The sequence below is a fragment of the Lates calcarifer genome, linkage group LG19 (assembly GCF_001640805.2).
Source record: "Lates calcarifer isolate ASB-BC8 linkage group LG19, TLL_Latcal_v3, whole genome shotgun sequence".
Lineage (NCBI taxonomy): Eukaryota > Metazoa > Chordata > Actinopteri > Centropomidae > Lates > Lates calcarifer.
In genome coordinates, this window is record NC_066851.1 from 20006456 (window position 1) to 20024789 (window position 18334).

The window sequence follows — 18334 nt, forward strand, 5'->3', positions numbered from 1 at the left end:
TAGCTTGTGAATTTTCCCTTGGGAAGCAACACAGTCTTATCCTATATTAACCTATAATAATACATAACTTACTTATTGATTTATTTGTTGGTTATATTTTGTATTGATCATCTGAATTTGCAAGGTAACGAGTAACTAAAATGATCAAATATATATGGTGGAGTAAAAACAACAATATTTGCCTCTGAATTGTAGTGGAGTAGAAATATAATGGAGGAGAAAATGGAACTACTCGACTAAAATACGAAAAAAAATGTACTTAGGTACAGTACTTGAGTAACGCACTCATAATTTTAAGCGGTTTCTACACTAATTCAATTATAGACATAATTGTAACTGTAGATAGAGAGTGTTCCAGACTGTCAGCGGAGGCTCTTGAACGCACCTTGATTTTGTTGTTGGTTGTTGGTCCTCCAGTATCCCACAATGCACCGCCGCCGTGCTCTGTGTCCACGTCAAACCTGACAGCCATCGCTATAGCCGAGCTGATAATGGCTGCAGTTGAGGTGGCACTTTCTGGGAGCTGTGTCGTTTAGAGTCGTTAAAAACGGCTGGAAACACATCTCCCGTTCACCGCAGATGACACAGACTTCAACATAAAACCCGTCGTCTGAGGAATTTCCTGTCTGACCGGGATATAATGTCGCTGAAGCCGCTCGTCTTGACAAATTCCTCCAGGCAAACGGTCAGCTGTTATTAGCCGGGTCTGTGCTACACGAGCGGTCTCTCAGCCTGGAAAGCGACTTTGTTACGGAAGATTAAAAGTGGATTTTAAAGTTAACAGCGTCTCTGTGGGTTAGAGTTTACATCCGAGCTTGATGACCAGGCTGACTTTATCACCTTTCGTGTCAAAGCTAGGCTAACACCCCCCTCCTTCGTTCACCTCGGCCTCGCTTTGCTTTTGTTTTTGTTTGGTTTTCTTTAACCCCCCCCCCGCCTGAAGATGTCGTCCTGGCTGGGTGGTCTAGGCTCCGGCCTCGGTCAGTCTCTGGGCCAGGTCAGCGGGAGCCTGTCGTCTTTCACCGGACAGATATCAAACTTTACCAAAGACATGTTACTGGAAGGGGTGGAAGAAGTCGGAGGTGAGTTTGTCTTCATGTTTTTTTCAAACCTCCGCGGTGTCCACATCATTTAACACGCTAGTCTCAAGTTGTTTTAATTACACACCTGTGTTGTGTTTTATAAACATACGCAAAGGTTGGTTAAAAGTCCCAGTAAGATTTCCTTTGTTTTCTTTTAAGAAGACACAGCTGTCATCATGAGAAGCAAATAGATATATTATTTACTGCCCCACAGGATATTTATTTTCACATCCTGTACAGTTGCAAAATAAACATACAGAAAACCGCAGCACAACATTTAGATGACACTGAGGCACACACACACACATCTACACATAACACACATATATGTACCACACCCATAGACAAATCTGGCTCTAGACAAGGTCAGCGAGGCAGTTTGTTTAGTAATGGTATGTCTTCTACCAGCTTCTACCAAAGCGAGCTCTCCTCCATTTTAATGTCCTGAAGAGATTGAGGGGGTGATATGTGTCATTTACTACTGTGAGTGTAAGGCGTGTGGTGGCTCTGTCATTCATGTTTGAGAGGTTGGGTGTGTGTGTGTGTGATCCTGGTTAAGTTTGCTGTTGGTGGAGATGGTCAGCGTGGTGTAGGACCAGGGGGAGCTGTGCAGCAGGATGGGTTGGATTATGCTTTTGTAAAGTAACAACAGGAAGTCAAGGGTCAACAGAAAGTGCAAATGAGCAAAAGATGTTCTTGCCACAATGAAAAATGTGTAGAACTCTTTACAGTGAAGGTATCAACAGGTAGAGACAGTTCCAGAATCATGATACATATACATATTGGCTGGTTTTTAATGTAACCCTGTCTTTTATGATCTTGTAAAATTAGTAGATCCTGAAATGCAAAGTTGATATATTCTGTCTGTCATCATGTGAGGCACCACACCTCTCCTTGTAGAGAAACTTGCATTTGATTTCCCAGGCAACTCTGCCCTTTCCACCCTGTACTACATTTCAGTATCCTCCTTTGATTCACAGTGTAGATGAGTAAATAGGAAGACCAAACATTTGCACTTAGTTGTGCTTTTTTTTCTTCAAGCTAACTGAATGCACAGAATGATGAGTAATATCTTAAGTATAAGGTAAACTGCCACTAAAACCCTGCATATTTTTTCCAAGTTTATTACACCACATACCAGTTGTTCCACAGTGTTTTCCAGTTAAGCTCACTTTACTGTACAATGCCAGAGAAAGAATTTGGAATGCAGGCCAAAGATGTCCTGCTTGGTCCAGCAGTGTTAAGATGATGATAGTCATATTCTTGTTTTTTGCTGCAGAGTGTGAGCTCTAATTCCAACAATATGGCAGTTTGGTCCACATACTTTGGGTGGACTTAGGATGTCCAAATTATAGAGTTTTCCTCTGTTGTGGGGTTTTTTCCAAGTATACATGTCTACCATTTCCCTTTGAGGTTAAAGTTGGAAAATATGTGTGTAAATCTCAAGCAGAGATTCTTTGTATTCACAGTCACTCTTTCATTCATTGTCAGCAGAGCAGGAGGTTACAGCCTGATGATAACACAGATTAGGGGCATGATTGATTCCTGTTTTGAGATATAGAAATGCTCCTTATCAGATATGACTGAATTATTCATTAATTGTATTCTCTTTAAATGTTGTGTGATGGAAATGTATAAATTCACTACTACAGTATGTCACTGATTTGAATCACTAGTTGTTTTTGGTCACCTGTAACCACCTGGTTTTGATTCTAGTGTTTGATTCTCATCAGTATTTTATTGAATCAAGATGCAGCGATTATATCAGAGCTTATATGAAAATCTCTCCCATAATATTTGCCCAAATTAAACCCAAAAGCACCATCACTCTAAAGCAAACAGGCAACAAGTGATAAAACAGTGACGCACAGAGAACTTTGGCCGCAAATCTCCAACTCACTGCTCCAGTCAAAAAACAGAATGAGTATGAATTCTTATCACTGTGTCAGCTGTGCAGCAGTCTGCTTACCAGGGCATTACACCTGTCTTTTAAGTAAACATTTTAAAAAGAGAGGGCATTAACCTGCACTGGATTTGCTTGTATACTGCAGTTTAGTTTGTGTTGTGATTAGTGTTACGTGCTGGCTGAGCTTCGTCAGCTGCTCAGATCACATAGCTGAGACAAGATCTCTAGAAATGTTGGCCTGCGCAGCCCTGCATGTTTGTTTGTCATGTGAGCAGAAGAAAGCAGATGTGTGTGTGTGTGTGTGTGTGTATATATATGAGAGAGAGAGAGAGAGTGTGTGTGAGTGAGTAAGATAGAAGTCACTAGTTATTATCTCTTGAATGTGTTCTGTGCCATGGTAGATAAACCTAAAGAGCGTTCCCTATCTATTCTATTATCAGGGACCTGAATAAAAATAATCAACGTCATCTTTATGCTTCTTTTACTGTGTTTATGTGGTTAAAAATCAGCCATACTTTTTGATTATCCTTTCATTTAATTCCTGCTGCATGTTCTTTCTTCTGAATATTATCCATTCTCACTGATAATTTCAATGCTGTTTTTTTTTCCATATAACTACAGATGCTGCCACAGAGCTACAGGTGTCCAATTCCAGGTTGGCTGAGGTCGAGGCTTCATTTTCCACTCAGAAATCTGAGGTTAGATACTTTGTTCACTTCTTCAGAGTCGCAGGGTATAATTACCTTTATCACCATAGACCTATTCATTTGTCAGACAGGAGAGGCACAGGTGTAATTAATAACAGTAACAAGGACTGTGTCCCAGAGAGCTGTGACAGTGAGCCAGTAATACACACTGTACTTGTAATGTACTTCAAGCTTGTGCACATTAATGGTGGTGTTTATCAAGAGATTAAGTCTTCAGTAGGAACCAGTCGTCAGAGGGTCACAGGCTAGAGAAGTGGAAAAGTAGTGAGAGATGGACTAACATATTTTGGTCTCTTCATGGAATGAAGGGAATCATAAGGAAAATGAACAGCCTCATTCTTTAAGATTGGTGCGGGTCCTTGTGTTGTTAAGCATCCACCCTAAACACCTCAGTTCTCACCAGCTCAAGGATTTCTGTGTACCATATCCACGATGTCTAACCTTTCTGCAGAGGAGACAAGAAAAATGTTAAGTTTTGCTTATTTCTGTGTCATTTTCTTCCTCATTTCTCTTCTCTTTCCTGCAGTATGACAGATTAAAAAAGCTGCATGCAGAGCTCGAGGAGAAGCTGGAGGCTTCAGAGATCCAGATTAAACGACAGACTGCAGAATACAGAACTCTTCTACAGCAGAAAGATGTATGTACATTTGTGTTTATAAGTAAAGCTTTTAGATTACATTTCTGTCAAGGTCATCTCAAATGTTATTGAATAACAGAAGCCGGTTTTACCCTCTGAACACAAGGTTAAATCTTGTCTAGAAAGAAAAGAGATGTTAAGCTTGTATTAGCACCAAGTATGAAACAGTCCTAAGGTTCATTTGTGTCTCCTCAGGTGGAGATCAGTCACCTGAAAGCTCGGCAGAGTGCACTGCCATGAAGAAGTCCAGAAGCTGCAGCAGTCGGCCCAGTCTGCCTCAGCCAGCCCCGCACTGCTGCCGGTCACAACTACTTCCTCCACCACTACCTCCTCTGCTTCATCTTACCTGTCCCGGCCCTCAGGATCCCACCAGGGCTTCCATGGCGACGATATGGACCTCAGTGATGTCATCTGGTCGCAGCAGGAGATCAACCGGCTGTCGACGGAAGTCATGCGTCTGGAGGCGGAGGTGGCACACTGGAGGCGAATGTCTCAGGTAAAACAAATTGTTAATTTAGCAGAACAGATAATTTTCTGATATCTGCCTCATAGTATTGACAACCTCTCTCTGTAAGCACTTTTATCGTAACAGAGAAAATCAGATTTTTGTCGTTAGCATGACCCCTTCAACTCCATCTGTCTGCCACACCAATCAAGTGAAAAACAAATACTGAGAAATACTTACTGACCTAGAACTGTAAATTCTTCATAGTACCAAATATATTAAATTTATGTCACTGCAGGTCACATACCTACATTTTTATTACAGGCATCAACAGCAGCAGGAGCTGGTAATGGCGACCAGGGTGAGACTCTCAAACTTCAAAGGACTATTAAGGTAAATACTGATGCTTCTTAGTCTTGCCAGTATAATTAATACTCTGGCTTAAATATTCTGTAAACTCAACATACAGTAATAACACTGAGACTCTAACCCTGATGTCACTGCTGCTTTGGAACAGGAGCTGCGGGAGGAGATGAGTCGTGAGGTGGATGAACACCAGCATGAACTGGCAGCTCTGCAGGACGCCCAGCGGCAGAAGTTGGCTGACATCACCCGACGACACAGAGAGGAGCTCGCAGAGTACGAGGAGAGGATAGAGGAGCTGGAGGAACAGATTCAGAGTGGTCAGCCTCACTTTGACGTTAACTTTGGAAATGAAAACTTGTGGATCTGTACAAAATGTGGAAATTTTACTTGATATAAAATATTTAAGGGGTTTTATTCCTATAAAGCTGTAGCCAAGATTGTAGGACAGAATGTAATAACAAGGCACTTCTGTCAAATGCTTTTGAATGTAACTTTTTACTGTTTTTAACCTGTCTCCGTTACAGTACAGCTCAGTGTTTCTCAGTGTTTCAAGATGAACTCTCTTGTCCACATCCCTCTCTCCAGGTGGTCAAACCAGTCCTTCATCAGACGGCCTCAAAGCTGCCTGAACTCCAGAAAACCATTCGGTCCCTGCAGGAAGCGGCAGAGCAGCGGGAGAAGCAGCTGGCCGAGCTGTCTGCCAGCCTGGAGGAGGCACAGGGGAAACAGGCCTCGCTGCAGCTGGAGAAGGATGAAGCCCAGGAAGAAAACGCCGGGCTGCTGCAGAATTACATGCGGCTGCAGGCGTCCGTGGCCGAGCTCCAGACACGAGTACAAGAGCAGGAGGGGAAGGCTCTGCAAAAAGCCCAGCTAGACCACTGAGATCCAAGTGCTGAGACAAAACCTTACAGGTGTACTGTCATTATTTTGATTCATGTTGAATATAGCTACTGAACTCTGCTGTTTCTCATCTTAATAAGCTTAATTAAAGTTTGTTAATGTGTCAGAAATTCACTTTACTAGTATTGTGTAGACACAGAATATTATCTTCTCCTTACTAAAAACATAAATAATTTTCCTTCATAATTAACCTCCATATTAACAAAAATGTTCTACTTTCCAGCTGCAGAAAAAGAAATAGAGAGATTGAAAAACCAGACTGAAGTAAGTGTGAATATAAATCACTAATCATACATTGTGTTAAATAATTATACTGTGTGGAGTGGTACTGTGTTTCTGATTATTTTTCCCTAGTTAAAATGACTTTTTAAACTTTTTCATTTCAGACAGAACCAGAGGAGGAAGTTGAGCATGCAGACATCTTAGAACTGAACACCATTATTGGAGGGCTGAGACAAGAAAAGGAGGTCCTAGAACAAGAAAAGGTTTGTTGATCAGATGCATAAAATTAAGTTTGTTTTTACCACTGTCTGCCTAAAGAATCTGTAATCACTTTATTAATATAATTCCTTTATGTACTTATTTTTTTTAAAATGTTTTAGATGTAACATCAATATGGAACATGCTAAGACTTTTTATTTATCTAGTATCTAGTATATCTAGTATGAGACATGATGTATCAAGTCCAGATACATCAGATCTTGAAGTGTAAGTCTTTATTTTATCTTTATTTTTTACAGCTCAATCTGCAAGAAAGACTTAAAGTGGCAGAGGAACAAATAAATAGCAACAATGCAGCTGATTCTGGAGAATCAGAGTCACTGGAGGATCTGAGGGTGGAGCTGGAGAGGAGAGAAAAGGCCCTGAGAGCCACTGAGGAGGAGCGGGAGACTCTCATGTCTGAACTGGAAGAACTAGATCGCCAAAACCAGGAGGCAACACAGGTCTGACTTATCACAGCTGCTCCCTCTGTTGTCACTGACACTTCATAGAGATCAAAATGATCAAGATTTTCAAATCAAGACAAAATATTAATGTTTGGAGAAAGAACAAAATTTGAAAAGCCTTCACGATGAGAGCACAGCAAAATGTAACAGTTTATTAACTTTGGGTTTTGTTTCTCCCTTTTCTTTGTCTCCTCTAGCATATGATCTCAGTGAAGGAGCAGCTCTCTGCACAGCTGAAGGAGGCCGAGGCAGAGCTGACAAGACTGACCGCAGAGCTCAACACAACCAAAGACCAGAAAAGGACACTGGAGCAAGAAGTGGAGACCCAAAAAGAGAAAACGAAGCCAGAGCGCTTTCACCCTTAATGAACTGCATATGGGCAAACAGCAGCTGGAACGGACAGTGAAGGAGCTGAAAGACAAACTGGGACATGCACAGGAGCAGAGCAGGGAGGCACGTAGAGAAATCACAGAGCTGAAGAAGAGTTTGCAAGAGAAAGAGGAGCTGTTCTCTGCTGCTAGAGCAGAGCTGGATCAGGCAGGGGAGAGAGGAGCTGAAGCACGGGGAACTAAAGAGGAGCTAGCAGGGAAGGAGAGGGAGTTATCAGACCTCAGGAGAGAACTGGATGAGATGAGGGGCTCTCAGGAGAAGGTGATGTCTGCGGACTATGAGTTGAAGATGGAGAACAGGAGGCTGAAGGCGGAGAGTGAGCAGGCCCTGGGTAAAGTAGAGGAACTAACCAAGCAGATGAAGGAAAGCCAAGCTGCTGTGAACAGGACAGTGAGAGAAAAGGACACTCGTATCGAAGCTCTGAAGCTGGAGAAAAATCAGCTGGAAGGTGAATTGAGGCAGACTGAGAAGACGCTGGCCGAACAGGCAAAACAGTACCAGCAGACGATTGAGGAGCTGACTCGAGCTCGCTCCATGGACGCCTCAGCTTTACAGATGGAGCATGAACGCGCCATCAAACTCAACCAGGAAAAAGACATGGAGATAGCTCAGCTGAAGAGAGACATGGAGCAGTTGGCGTCAGATCACAGAGACACCAACGAGATGCTTTCAATCACAGTCGCAGGACAAAAGCAGCTGACGGATCTGCTGCAAGAGAAGGACGTCTTCATGGACACTTTAAAACAAAATGCTGCAGATATACAAAATGAGATGGAGAACAGTATCTCAGTCGTGACCAAAGAAGCCGAAGCTCTCAGACAGGCTCTAGAGGAGAAGGATAAACAGCTGGGGGGCATGAAGGAGGAGAACAGCCATTTGAAAGAGGAGATTGATCGGCTCAGAGATCAGCAGAGCAGGCCTCAACCTCTGGCTGAGCCCCGGACTCTGGACATCATCACAGAGCTGGAGACGGAGATCACCCAGCTCAAGTCCTCCAGGAATGCCCTGGAAGAAGAGGTCCAGACTCTGAGGAGAACTGTGGAGGAGCAGCAGGCCTCCCTCCTTCTGCTGCAGCAGTCCCTCCAGACTCAACAGAGTGAGCTTGAGCAGGCTCATGCTCGCCATCAGCAGACCACACTTAACTATGACACACTAATACATGCTAGAGATGAAGAGATAGCACGCCTCCAGCAGACAGTAGATCGGCTCAGTGTGAGTCAGGGTCGTGCGGACTCTCCACCTGTGCAGGGAGAAGTCATCCTGCAGGAGGACAAGACCCAGACTCTAAATCAGGAGAACGGCAACGAGAAACATGACCTGTCTAAGGTAGATATAGAGAGACTGGTGAGAGGCATCAAGGAGAAAGAGACAGAGATCAGCCAGCTGAATGAGAAGAACCTCTCTTTGACCAAACAGCTGGATCAGCTGGTGGTGTCTCGCGATGAGGTGGGTAAACTCTCCCAGATGATACTGCAGAAGGATCTGGAGATCCAGGCGCTTCATGCCAGAGTCTCCATGGGTGGAGGTGGCGGACACAGCCAGGATGTCATTTTCCTACAGCAGCAGCTGCAGGCTTACGCTGTGGAGAGAGAGCAAGTGCTAGCCGTGCTTAATGAGAAGACCAGAGAGAACAGCCAGCTTCGCTCCGACTACCACCGCCTCATGGATATCATGGCAGGGAAGGAAGCAGCTCTGTTGAAGCTTCAGCAGGAGAATCAGCGCCTCTCCAACATGAGTGACCCCTCAGGAAGCCATGAGATGTTCAAGGAGACCATCCAGAACCTGTCGCGCATCATCAGGGAGAAAGACATAGAGATTGATGCGTTGACACAGAAGTGCCAAACCCTGGTGACCGTCCTGCAGACCTCAGGAGGAGAGTCTGGTTCCGGCTCTGGAGGCATCAGCAGCAATCAATTCGAGGAGCTGCTGCAGGAGAGGGACACGCTGAAGCAGCAGGTGAAGAAGATGGAGGAGTGGAAGCAGCAGGTGATTACAACAGTCAAGAACATGCAGCACGAGTCGGCCCAGCTGCAGGAGGAGCTGATCAAACTGCAGGGTCAGGTCTCTGCTGATAGCGACTGTAGCTCCAAGCTGTCTGTGGACTACTCTCGACTGATCCAGAGCTACGAGCAGAAGGAGAGGAGGCTGGGAAGTCTGAGTCAGGAACTCGCACAGGTGCAGCAGACCATCACCCAGCTCAGCTCCACCAAGGATGTCCTGTTGGGTAAACTGGACAGCGTAGCACAGACTCCTGAAGTTGCAGTTGCTCAGTCTATTGAACCTCCTCTCGCAGCTGAGGCTCCCAGCCACCTAACAGATTCACCCGTAAACGGTGAGAGACTGCAGGAGGAACTTGTGCGACTGCGAGGACAGCTGGCTGAGAAGGAAAACATGATCAGGACCCTTCAGGAGAACAACCACCGGCTCTCCAACTCAGCATCTGCCTCAGAGACTGAGCAGAGAAGTCAGGCGGAGGAGGTTCGGCAGATGAGAGAGAGGCTGGACGCTCAGCATAGAGCGGTGAGGGAGAAAGACCTGCTCATCAAAACCAAAGGAGACCAACTAATTCAGGTCAGTGAGTCACTACGTAACCGCGAGAATGACAACGAGGTGCTGAAGCAGGCCGTGACCAACCTGAAGGAGCGTGCTCTCATTCTGGAAATGGATGTGAGGAACCTGAAGGAGGAGAACGAGCTTGTAGCTGCACGCTCTCGAGAAAAAGAGTCAGAGTTCAGAGCGCTGCAGGAAACCAACATGCAGGTTTCCCTCCTCCTCAGAGAGAAGGAGTTTGAACTGAGTGCAATGAGTGAGAAGGCTGCAACTGTGGAGAGGATGCTCAAGGACAAAGAGCAGGTGAGTAGGCACCAAGACTTCAAAGTTATTTCTTTTGTTTTGCCTGAATTTTCTTATATTTTTACTGTAGGAAAAATGTTTGCTGCTTTTAGTAAAGAAACTATTTTTCATTTAAATTACATTTTTTTGTCTTAAACTGCTTTGTTGTAAAAAAAAAATGCATCTATCAGTTCATTTTAAACTGGAAACTGATTTCCTGTGATTCTTAAATCTTCAAAAAGTCATACATATTTACGATTTCCTCCAATGATGTGACACAGGGTAAGTCTGGTGAGCTGAATCAGCTCCTGAATGAAATGAAGTCCATGCAGGAGAAAGCTGTGGCGTTCCAGCAGGAGAGGGATCAGGTGATGATGGCACTCAAGCAGAAACAAATGGAGACCACTGCAGTACAGACTGAGGTAGGAGGACAGATAGTGTTCACTCACTAGCCTTTATCTAAAGTGTGTAGGCCTTGCTTCTGTGTTGACTGACTGTGATGCTTCAATGCAAGACAAATTGCAGTGCAAGCATAAGTAACTATCTCTTGTTAAGGTATCTAGTTTGCAAGCCTCAAAGTAGTAAATATTCCACACAAATCAAACTTACTGCAGTATTCTCAGATCTACACATGTATGTCTGTGTTTTCTTCATAGCTTCAGCATATGAAGGATAAAGAACAGCGTCTCAACTTGGAGCTGGAAAGGCTGCGTAATCACCTCCTGGAGATTGAAGACTCGTACACGAAGAGAAGCTCTCGCTGCAGAGGACAGAGAAACCGAACTACGTAGGAGGGTGGCGATGCTGGACGAGAAACTGGCCACTTCCTCCAGTGCAGTGGAGAATGCCAGGTTAGCATCAACTAATACTGCAGCGCCTGTATTAGATATGACATTGAAATATAACAGATTGACATTAAATAGAACGCTGTGGTTTGGGTAAATAACAGGGTTTGTCTATTACATTCAGTTGTCACGGTGGCTTACTGGGAGAGAGAAAAAAGAAACAGAAATACCTAAAAATAAAAGGTTTTAAACTTTTTAAATTTTCTCTTAAAGATGTCAGCATTATCTCACTTTTGTTCTTATACTATACTAAAGTTCAAATAGCTTTAAACAACCCTTACTCCATTTTGAGTCCCATTGGACACTGATTTTGTGAAAAAAAAAAAAAACAACAACTTCCCTTTCACTTTTCCTTTCCTGTGTCTCTCCTTGTCTGCCTCCAGCCAACAGGCCAGCATGCAGGTGGAGTCTCTGCAGGAGCAGCTGAGTGGAGTGGTGAAGCAGAGGGATGATGCGCTCGCACAACTCCGAACTTCCCAGGAGCAGGTCAACCAGTATGCAGTGTCGCTCTCCAACCTGCAGATGGTGCTAGAGCAATTCCAACAAGGCAAGTTGGCAGGCTTCAACTCTATTATTCTTTGTGTGGTCAGTGCTCGTTTGCAAATTCCAGCAGCCTCACAGTATCTTATATGTGGTCTTAGTTTGGACAGTGGTTGTAATAATACAGTTTGTAGTCTGGCCATGAAATTCCACATTATTTGTAATGACAGTTTTATTCCCTCTTTCCCCTGTCAGAAGAGAAAGCCATGTACTCAGCAGAGCTTGAAAAGCACAAGAGGGAGAAGGAAGAGTGGAGAAGAAAAGCTGTGAAGCTGGAAGACCAAGCATCCGCCCTTCAGGTAGACCACCAATCAATAACTGATCAGAGAAAAATGGATAGAGCAGTTGAATTCAAGCCATTATAACCAAATGTTCATGAATGGATCTGTGCTCTCTGACAGATGAACCTCGACGAGGCCAACGCTGCTCTAGACTCAGCGTCTCGCCTCACCGACCAGCTCGACCTGAAGGAGGAGCAAATTGAGGAGCTGAAAAAACAAGGTGAGCCAACTTATGCACATCTAGACAAGTTCTACAAATGTTGGATGGGAAGGATTATCTCAGAAAACTCCTTATAAACCTCAGAATTCCAGTTTTACAGCAAAATAAAGGTGTCTTCATGAGGTTGTAATAAAGTAAATGTCTTTTAAACTGTTTAAAGATGTTCTTGAAGGCATCTGCCGTCCTTTGTCGGCATTCTCTGGCTTGGCAGCCTCTTTTATCTTTCTCCCTGGGTCATATTTCTGTTTTAGTGTTCTTATTGCAGGCTGAATAGCAGACAAAATAACTGAAACTATAAGCACCCTGAAACTTCACTGGTTAGAGTCTCCTGTATTATTTTTTGTGTCACACTCAGCAGATTTCACTCTTATCACTCTCAGATATGATATTACCATTACATCACAGCAAATTCTCAGACTGTTGTTTTTCCTCTGCTCTGGCTGATTCAAGACATTTGTTTAAAACTGATATGACGCTGTATATTCGCTTTACATCGAGTCTAATAATAGCTGATTAACCGTGAGAATGTGCTGAGCCACAGTCTTATCAATGAGAGGCTGACACTGTGCCCCTACATTGACAGAGCCAGAGCTAAGAATCTGATATTCAGTAAATACCTGGCAGTCATTTTAAACCCAGGTCTTGTAACAACTTTTAAAGCTGTTTTGAAGGTATTTGTTTAGACTCTGCAGTTCTCTACATGATAAATCATTTTATCATAAATCATGTGTGTGTGTGTGTGTGTGTGTGTGTGGTGTGTGTCTGTCTGTCTGTGTGTCTGTTCCTGTTCCAGTGGATGTGAGACAGGAGATGTTGGAGGAGGCGCAGAGGAAACTGATGAACCTCCTCAACAGCACAGAGGGGAAGATAGACAAGTAGGTTCAGTCCTGTTTCATACACTCCTTTATTCAGCTAAATGAGATTATGATTAAATATTTGTGTGATTTTCATTGTACTGTAGTAAATATCTGAGCTAAATCTCAGTTTCAAGGGATTGTAAAAGACAAAGTCTCTCTGCAATATAGAAGTACAATCCGGTCTTATCATCAAAGCGCTGCAGTTTGTTTCGGCCCTGTGAGAACTGTATCTCTTAATTTGGTTTTTTCCAGATAAATTGGAGAATTAAGTGTTCCTTTATGGGTGGAGTAATTTTCCTACATCTTTAGCTTCATAAACCATTGAAAAACCCCAATGGATTATCAGATAAATGCATTGTCACAAAGCTGAAAACAGCGTTGTGTTTCTTGGCTCGTGAAAAGTTGACAGTATGGAGATGCATGGTTTTCACAAGACAGTGACAAGAGAGAGATGTAACTGCTGTTAAGTGTTGGAATCACTTGAGATAAATCTTACATGCTTTAGTTTCCCAGGAGAAACAAAAGTTAAAATATATTCAAATTCACACATTGTGGGTTGATATAATTCATGCAGCTGAATAAAAACTGGATCGAGGCACCGTCCTCTAAATTTTGAGTTAGATCATGCTTTGTTTTTCATGTTGTTCTTATTCCAGAGTCCTGATGCGTAACCTGTTCTTGGGATACTTCCACACACCTAAAACCAAGCGTGCCGATGTGCTGAGGCTCATGGGAAGTGTTCTGGGGCTGAGCCGAGAAGAAGTTGATAAGGTGAGAGATTCCTTGACTCGTATTCAAAGAATTTGCTTAAGCAATCATATGATTATGTATTTAGGCAGCAGTTGGTGTAAATAAGACACTTTTGATTGCAGTCAGGGAGCAATTTCTGTGGCACTCTTCCATATCAGGAAGAAATGGATGACATATCATCAGTCTAACGAACCCTAAAATACAGCCTCTGCTCTAAATCAACATATTCTTCATTAGTTCATTTTTTAACCTGTTTTGTACTATTCTCATCTTCTAATTCTCTTAATAGCACCTTAATTTTAGCTGCAAAGAATTTACCTAATGTTGTTTCACATTTTTACTTATTTACCTGAAACATTATGTACTAATTTACCAAGAATTACAGGTGGTGGACAAAATAACAGAAACACAATATTAAAAAAGTAGTTTTGCTTAGAATTAGATACATCACAGTTAGACAGCTGCAAAGTGTAGATTGTGAATCAGCCATCTAGCAGTAGATATCAGCTATACAAGAGGTCTGACCAGTCACACTTTGATCATTTTAGTTTTAGTTATTAGGCAACAAAGGGCGGAGAGCCTGAACTGGGTCGTGAACTGTGAAATCATTTAAAATATGAAAGACTATAGCTCGGCTCTTTCAGGACTGATATCGATGATTTAGAGGATAAAATTCCAATAACAACATATCAGCCAATTACATCTTTGACAGCCTACAATGGCAACAGTCTCTGGATTTCTGTTCTGTGGTGTCTTGTTACCTCTCAGCCATCATATATCCATGCCAATACCTGTAACGGAAAGTCCAAATCAAATTCTCATGGAAAATATCATCATTTTTTAGCTTACAGTAAGTCTGACTTGAGTCCAAGTTTCAAGTTTATGGCTCTTTTGCTAACAAATGTGTAACCTGTATCATGAGCGTATCACAGCCCAGGTCAAGAAACAAAGCTTGGATTTATATCAGGGCTGTCATTTTTCTGTCATAGTGACCATTACAAATACCACCAACCACTAGAGTAAGTACAGTTTTCATGTTTGACTCTATTGTTCACATACACTGACCGTAAGACAACAGACCTTTTTTCCGTTTTTATAATGTTTAATTATTTAAACATGTCCTTGAGAGACAGTCAGCTCCAAAACTCAGTGTCCAACACTTACTTTTAACTCCAACAGCCCCTGAAAATCTTCTCAGAGCTCAGCCCTGAAAAAGAAAGCATTTCCTTATGCAGATCTTCTGGCAGGAGCCCTGTGGGACCCCATCCAGCGATTCCAAAGTATATTACCCAACACTCTTAAAGGAAAACAGATACAGGGTGAGGGGCAAATGCGATTACAACTCCTCGCAAGACCCATTTTTATTGTCTTGGAGGTTGTTCTACTTTTTTTTTTTTTTTTTCATCTTGCCCTCATCTCCTGTTAATGCTGTTTAAATTTTCCACTCAACTCGTGTTTACGGCAGCCAAGTGTCCCACAAAACCAGCCGTCTTTTCAGAATCAGCCTCTGTGGACCAGCTATCCCCCTTCTAGTGCCTTTTAAGCCCAAAGCTGTGATCCATACACTCTATATATGGGGTCCATCCAGCTGAATCCTGCCAAGCAAATGACGCTGATGAGTAGGGAGTGTGACTGACAGCGAGTGATAAAGCCAAAAGTTTCTTCTAGGAGTGTGGGCTGTCAGCAGAGAATCAGAGTGCCTGTACATGAGTTTAACTAGTGAGTGGGTCCATAAAATAATTTTCCAGAGAGCGGTGGCAAGCAGAAAGGAAACCAAAAGCAATTAAAACTGAAATAATCCGACCACTTCTTCGAAAACAGAAGAAAATCTACTCTTTAGAAAGAGTCTGATGAACAGTATGAGAGAGAACCACTCATTTATCTTGGTCAAGTAAGGAAAATAACCTCTGCTGTGTATTTTATCATAGAATAGTAGGAGTCTGGGATGTTTTGGAGACTTTTCTTCCTCTGAGAATTCCACAACCTCTGTCTACACTTTCCTACCTCTCATCTTTGTCTGTGCAGATGTTGGATGAGGACGGACGGCACGGTGTAACTGGATGGGTGTCGAGCTGGCTGGGAAGCAGAGGAGCACAAAGTGTCCCAAACACTCCACAGAGACCCACCAGTGGCCAGGGGCTCAACTCTGTAAGATACACCACATGAAGTTCTGTTACACAGTTTATGTTTTAACATAGAGCCATGCGCATGTAGTGGCTCCAGCTCTGCCTTGTGTTGTATAACGCACAATGATCACACTTCCCAGGACTGTCTGTCAGCAGTCGAGGCGCCGGACATGGCATCGGCAAAACTTCCCTGCAATTATAGAGGAACAAAGTTTTTACAGGGTCTCCATGCTTTCCCAGGGGAAGGTCCAGAATGAAAAGAGAAGACAGTCTATCATGCTAACAATTGCTATGAAGATGAATAAGTTCTACTGAAATGAATAAAGAAAAGTAAAAGTAAAAGACATTATCTCTGAGAAACAATAAAAAAAATAACCACACATAAGCCCACACTCATTTTATAGGAAAGCATGTGAATTGTACGTTGCAGCTTTCTTCACATCCTTCAAAGTATTAACAGCAGTTCAGGAAAGGCAGGAAATGAGCATCCTTCAAAATAAAAGTCTCCACTTAATTATTCCAGTATGATTTACAGGAATTTACATATCTTAAAAAACAGAAACATTATGTATACCAGTATATATAATGTGCAGAGATTCATATTTATTGCAGCAGAATAGCTGCTTGGATCAGTAAAAAGTATCTCAGTAATTCACCTCTACACACCTGCCTGACCTTTGTTGTTGCAGTCCTTCTCAGAGATGTTTGTAAAGTTCCTGGAGATGGAGTCGACCCCCACGCTACCCGCACCAAGGCTTCCGGTCCATGACATCAAGCCTCTGAGCGCCCCGCCTCCGAGAAGAACCAGCAGTACGGCTTCCAACAGCTCTGCAGGTAAACGAGCCCTTTGGGAATAACCACAGACAGTTTCTCTCTTAATTTTCCTTCTTAATCGGTCATGTCAGATGGGACGTGGTGTTCATTCTCTCACACCCCTGAACACATCAAACCTCATTTAAACTGAAGCCTCTCTCTCCTCAGTAGCTGCAGCAGCCAGCAAGCGAGCCGGCGAGACCAATCCTTTCCTGGCCCCTCGCTCGGCGGCGGTGCCTCTGCTCGCTGGTTCCAGCTCCGGCAGCTCCGGAGGTCACCTGCTGATGAAGCCCATCTCTGACGCCCTGCCATCCTTCACACCTGTGCCGGTCTCGGCTGAGGCCAGTGCTGGAGCTGTGCTCAAAGACTTGTTAAAGCAGTGATCAGTCCTATAACGAGTGCCAGTTAAACGTCTTAATTCATCCATCATGAGTTGTACACTACACAGACTGAGATATTTGAGCAGGTCTGCTTCCTAACTGCTGCTCTTTTTTATTTCCTGCAAAAATAAATGATCAGATAATTCATTAAGGTTTAATATTCCCTTTTTTGGAGGGGTCTGAAACTAAATTTAGTTTTTTTAGAATCAGATGTACTTGCAATTACTACTCTATGCAACAGAGTCTCCCTTTACACATCCGTTAAAGTGTTTCCTTTTCAGCATTATAGTGAGGTGTTGAGAGCAGCACAGTAGATTTTCATAGAAACCGTCATTTTGATTATGAGCTACTTTACATTGTTATTCATTGCACCAGATCTGAACACAAGTGACCTTGTAAACTCACTGTGTGCAGTTCAATACATGTGGGTTGAGTCTAATCATCACCTCTGTTTGCAAGAGGAAATATCTCATTTCCTTCAGTTTTCATCCTTTTAAGTTACATTTTATTTTCTTGTCTTTTGAGTTTTTTGTTTTTTTTTTTCTTTTCAACAATGCAGTGAACTGTTTCTGATCCAGGACTAAAAAACTCTCTGGCAGCAGCCCGTGTAGAGATTTATGTGGTTCAGTACATCTGTTAAAACCATAAAGACATTTTTGCTAAATCTTGTCTTCTCCAGACAGCCAGACTGTGATATGCAACAAGCGTTGTAATTATGGCTGTAACTGCTGACTGTGGTTGATCAGAGGCTTGAGACTGCTCTTATGTTTAAATACAGTACTATTATATAGTTATATATATGTAAATGGGTGGCGTTTTTCCTATTTATAGGCACTAAGGAAGTTCTGGAAGCAAAGTGCCTGCATTTTTGCTAATTAGATAGTTGTATAATCAGGATTGTAAATGGTTGATATAAATATATATATTTACAAAATGTAAAAACTGCACATTTAAAAAGTTTTACCTGACCAGAGCTGCTCTGCATTTTTGTATAGACATCAATCAGACGCTGCAGAAGGAATGTTACAGGGTTTCTCCAGGTGTATTGATAAAATGTATAGACTGTAAATCCTCACTGTAAAAGAATTTTTGTAGATGTAAAATCTGAAACTGGAGAGGTGTCAAAGAGGAGTTGGATTACCTTGAACTTGGATGATCTTTAACCGAGGTTAGTACCCCTGACTTAATTGGAATCTCAAATCAAATAAAGGTACTGCTGACCCCTTACTGGTGTTCATTTTGTCATTTCTTTCTCCAACGCGCATTCATGCGAACCAGATGTGGCTACTACTGCGTCGATTGCCTACGTT

The 18334-nt window shown here is 42.8% G+C and overlaps 1 protein-coding gene across 1 annotated transcript; it reads left to right on the plus strand.

Moving 5' to 3' along the window:
• Positions 1-442: 442 nt before the first annotated feature.
• Positions 443-18251, plus strand: trip11 (thyroid hormone receptor interactor 11). Its single transcript, XM_051077959.1, is given in 26 exon segments — positions 443-1082; positions 3610-3686; positions 4222-4332; positions 4528-4566; positions 4568-4828; positions 5102-5170; positions 5295-5460; positions 5729-5754; positions 5756-6022; positions 6024-6054; positions 6267-6307; positions 6430-6528; positions 6784-6987; positions 7188-7331; positions 7333-10233; positions 10494-10634; positions 10869-10958; positions 10960-11063; positions 11441-11604; positions 11793-11896; positions 11999-12098; positions 12892-12973; positions 13612-13726; positions 15731-15853; positions 16521-16665; positions 16813-18251. Coding segments are annotated over 26 exon segments (5958 nt in total). The 5' UTR covers positions 443-943; the 3' UTR covers positions 17028-18251.
• The last annotated feature ends 83 nt before the right edge of the window (positions 18252-18334 follow it).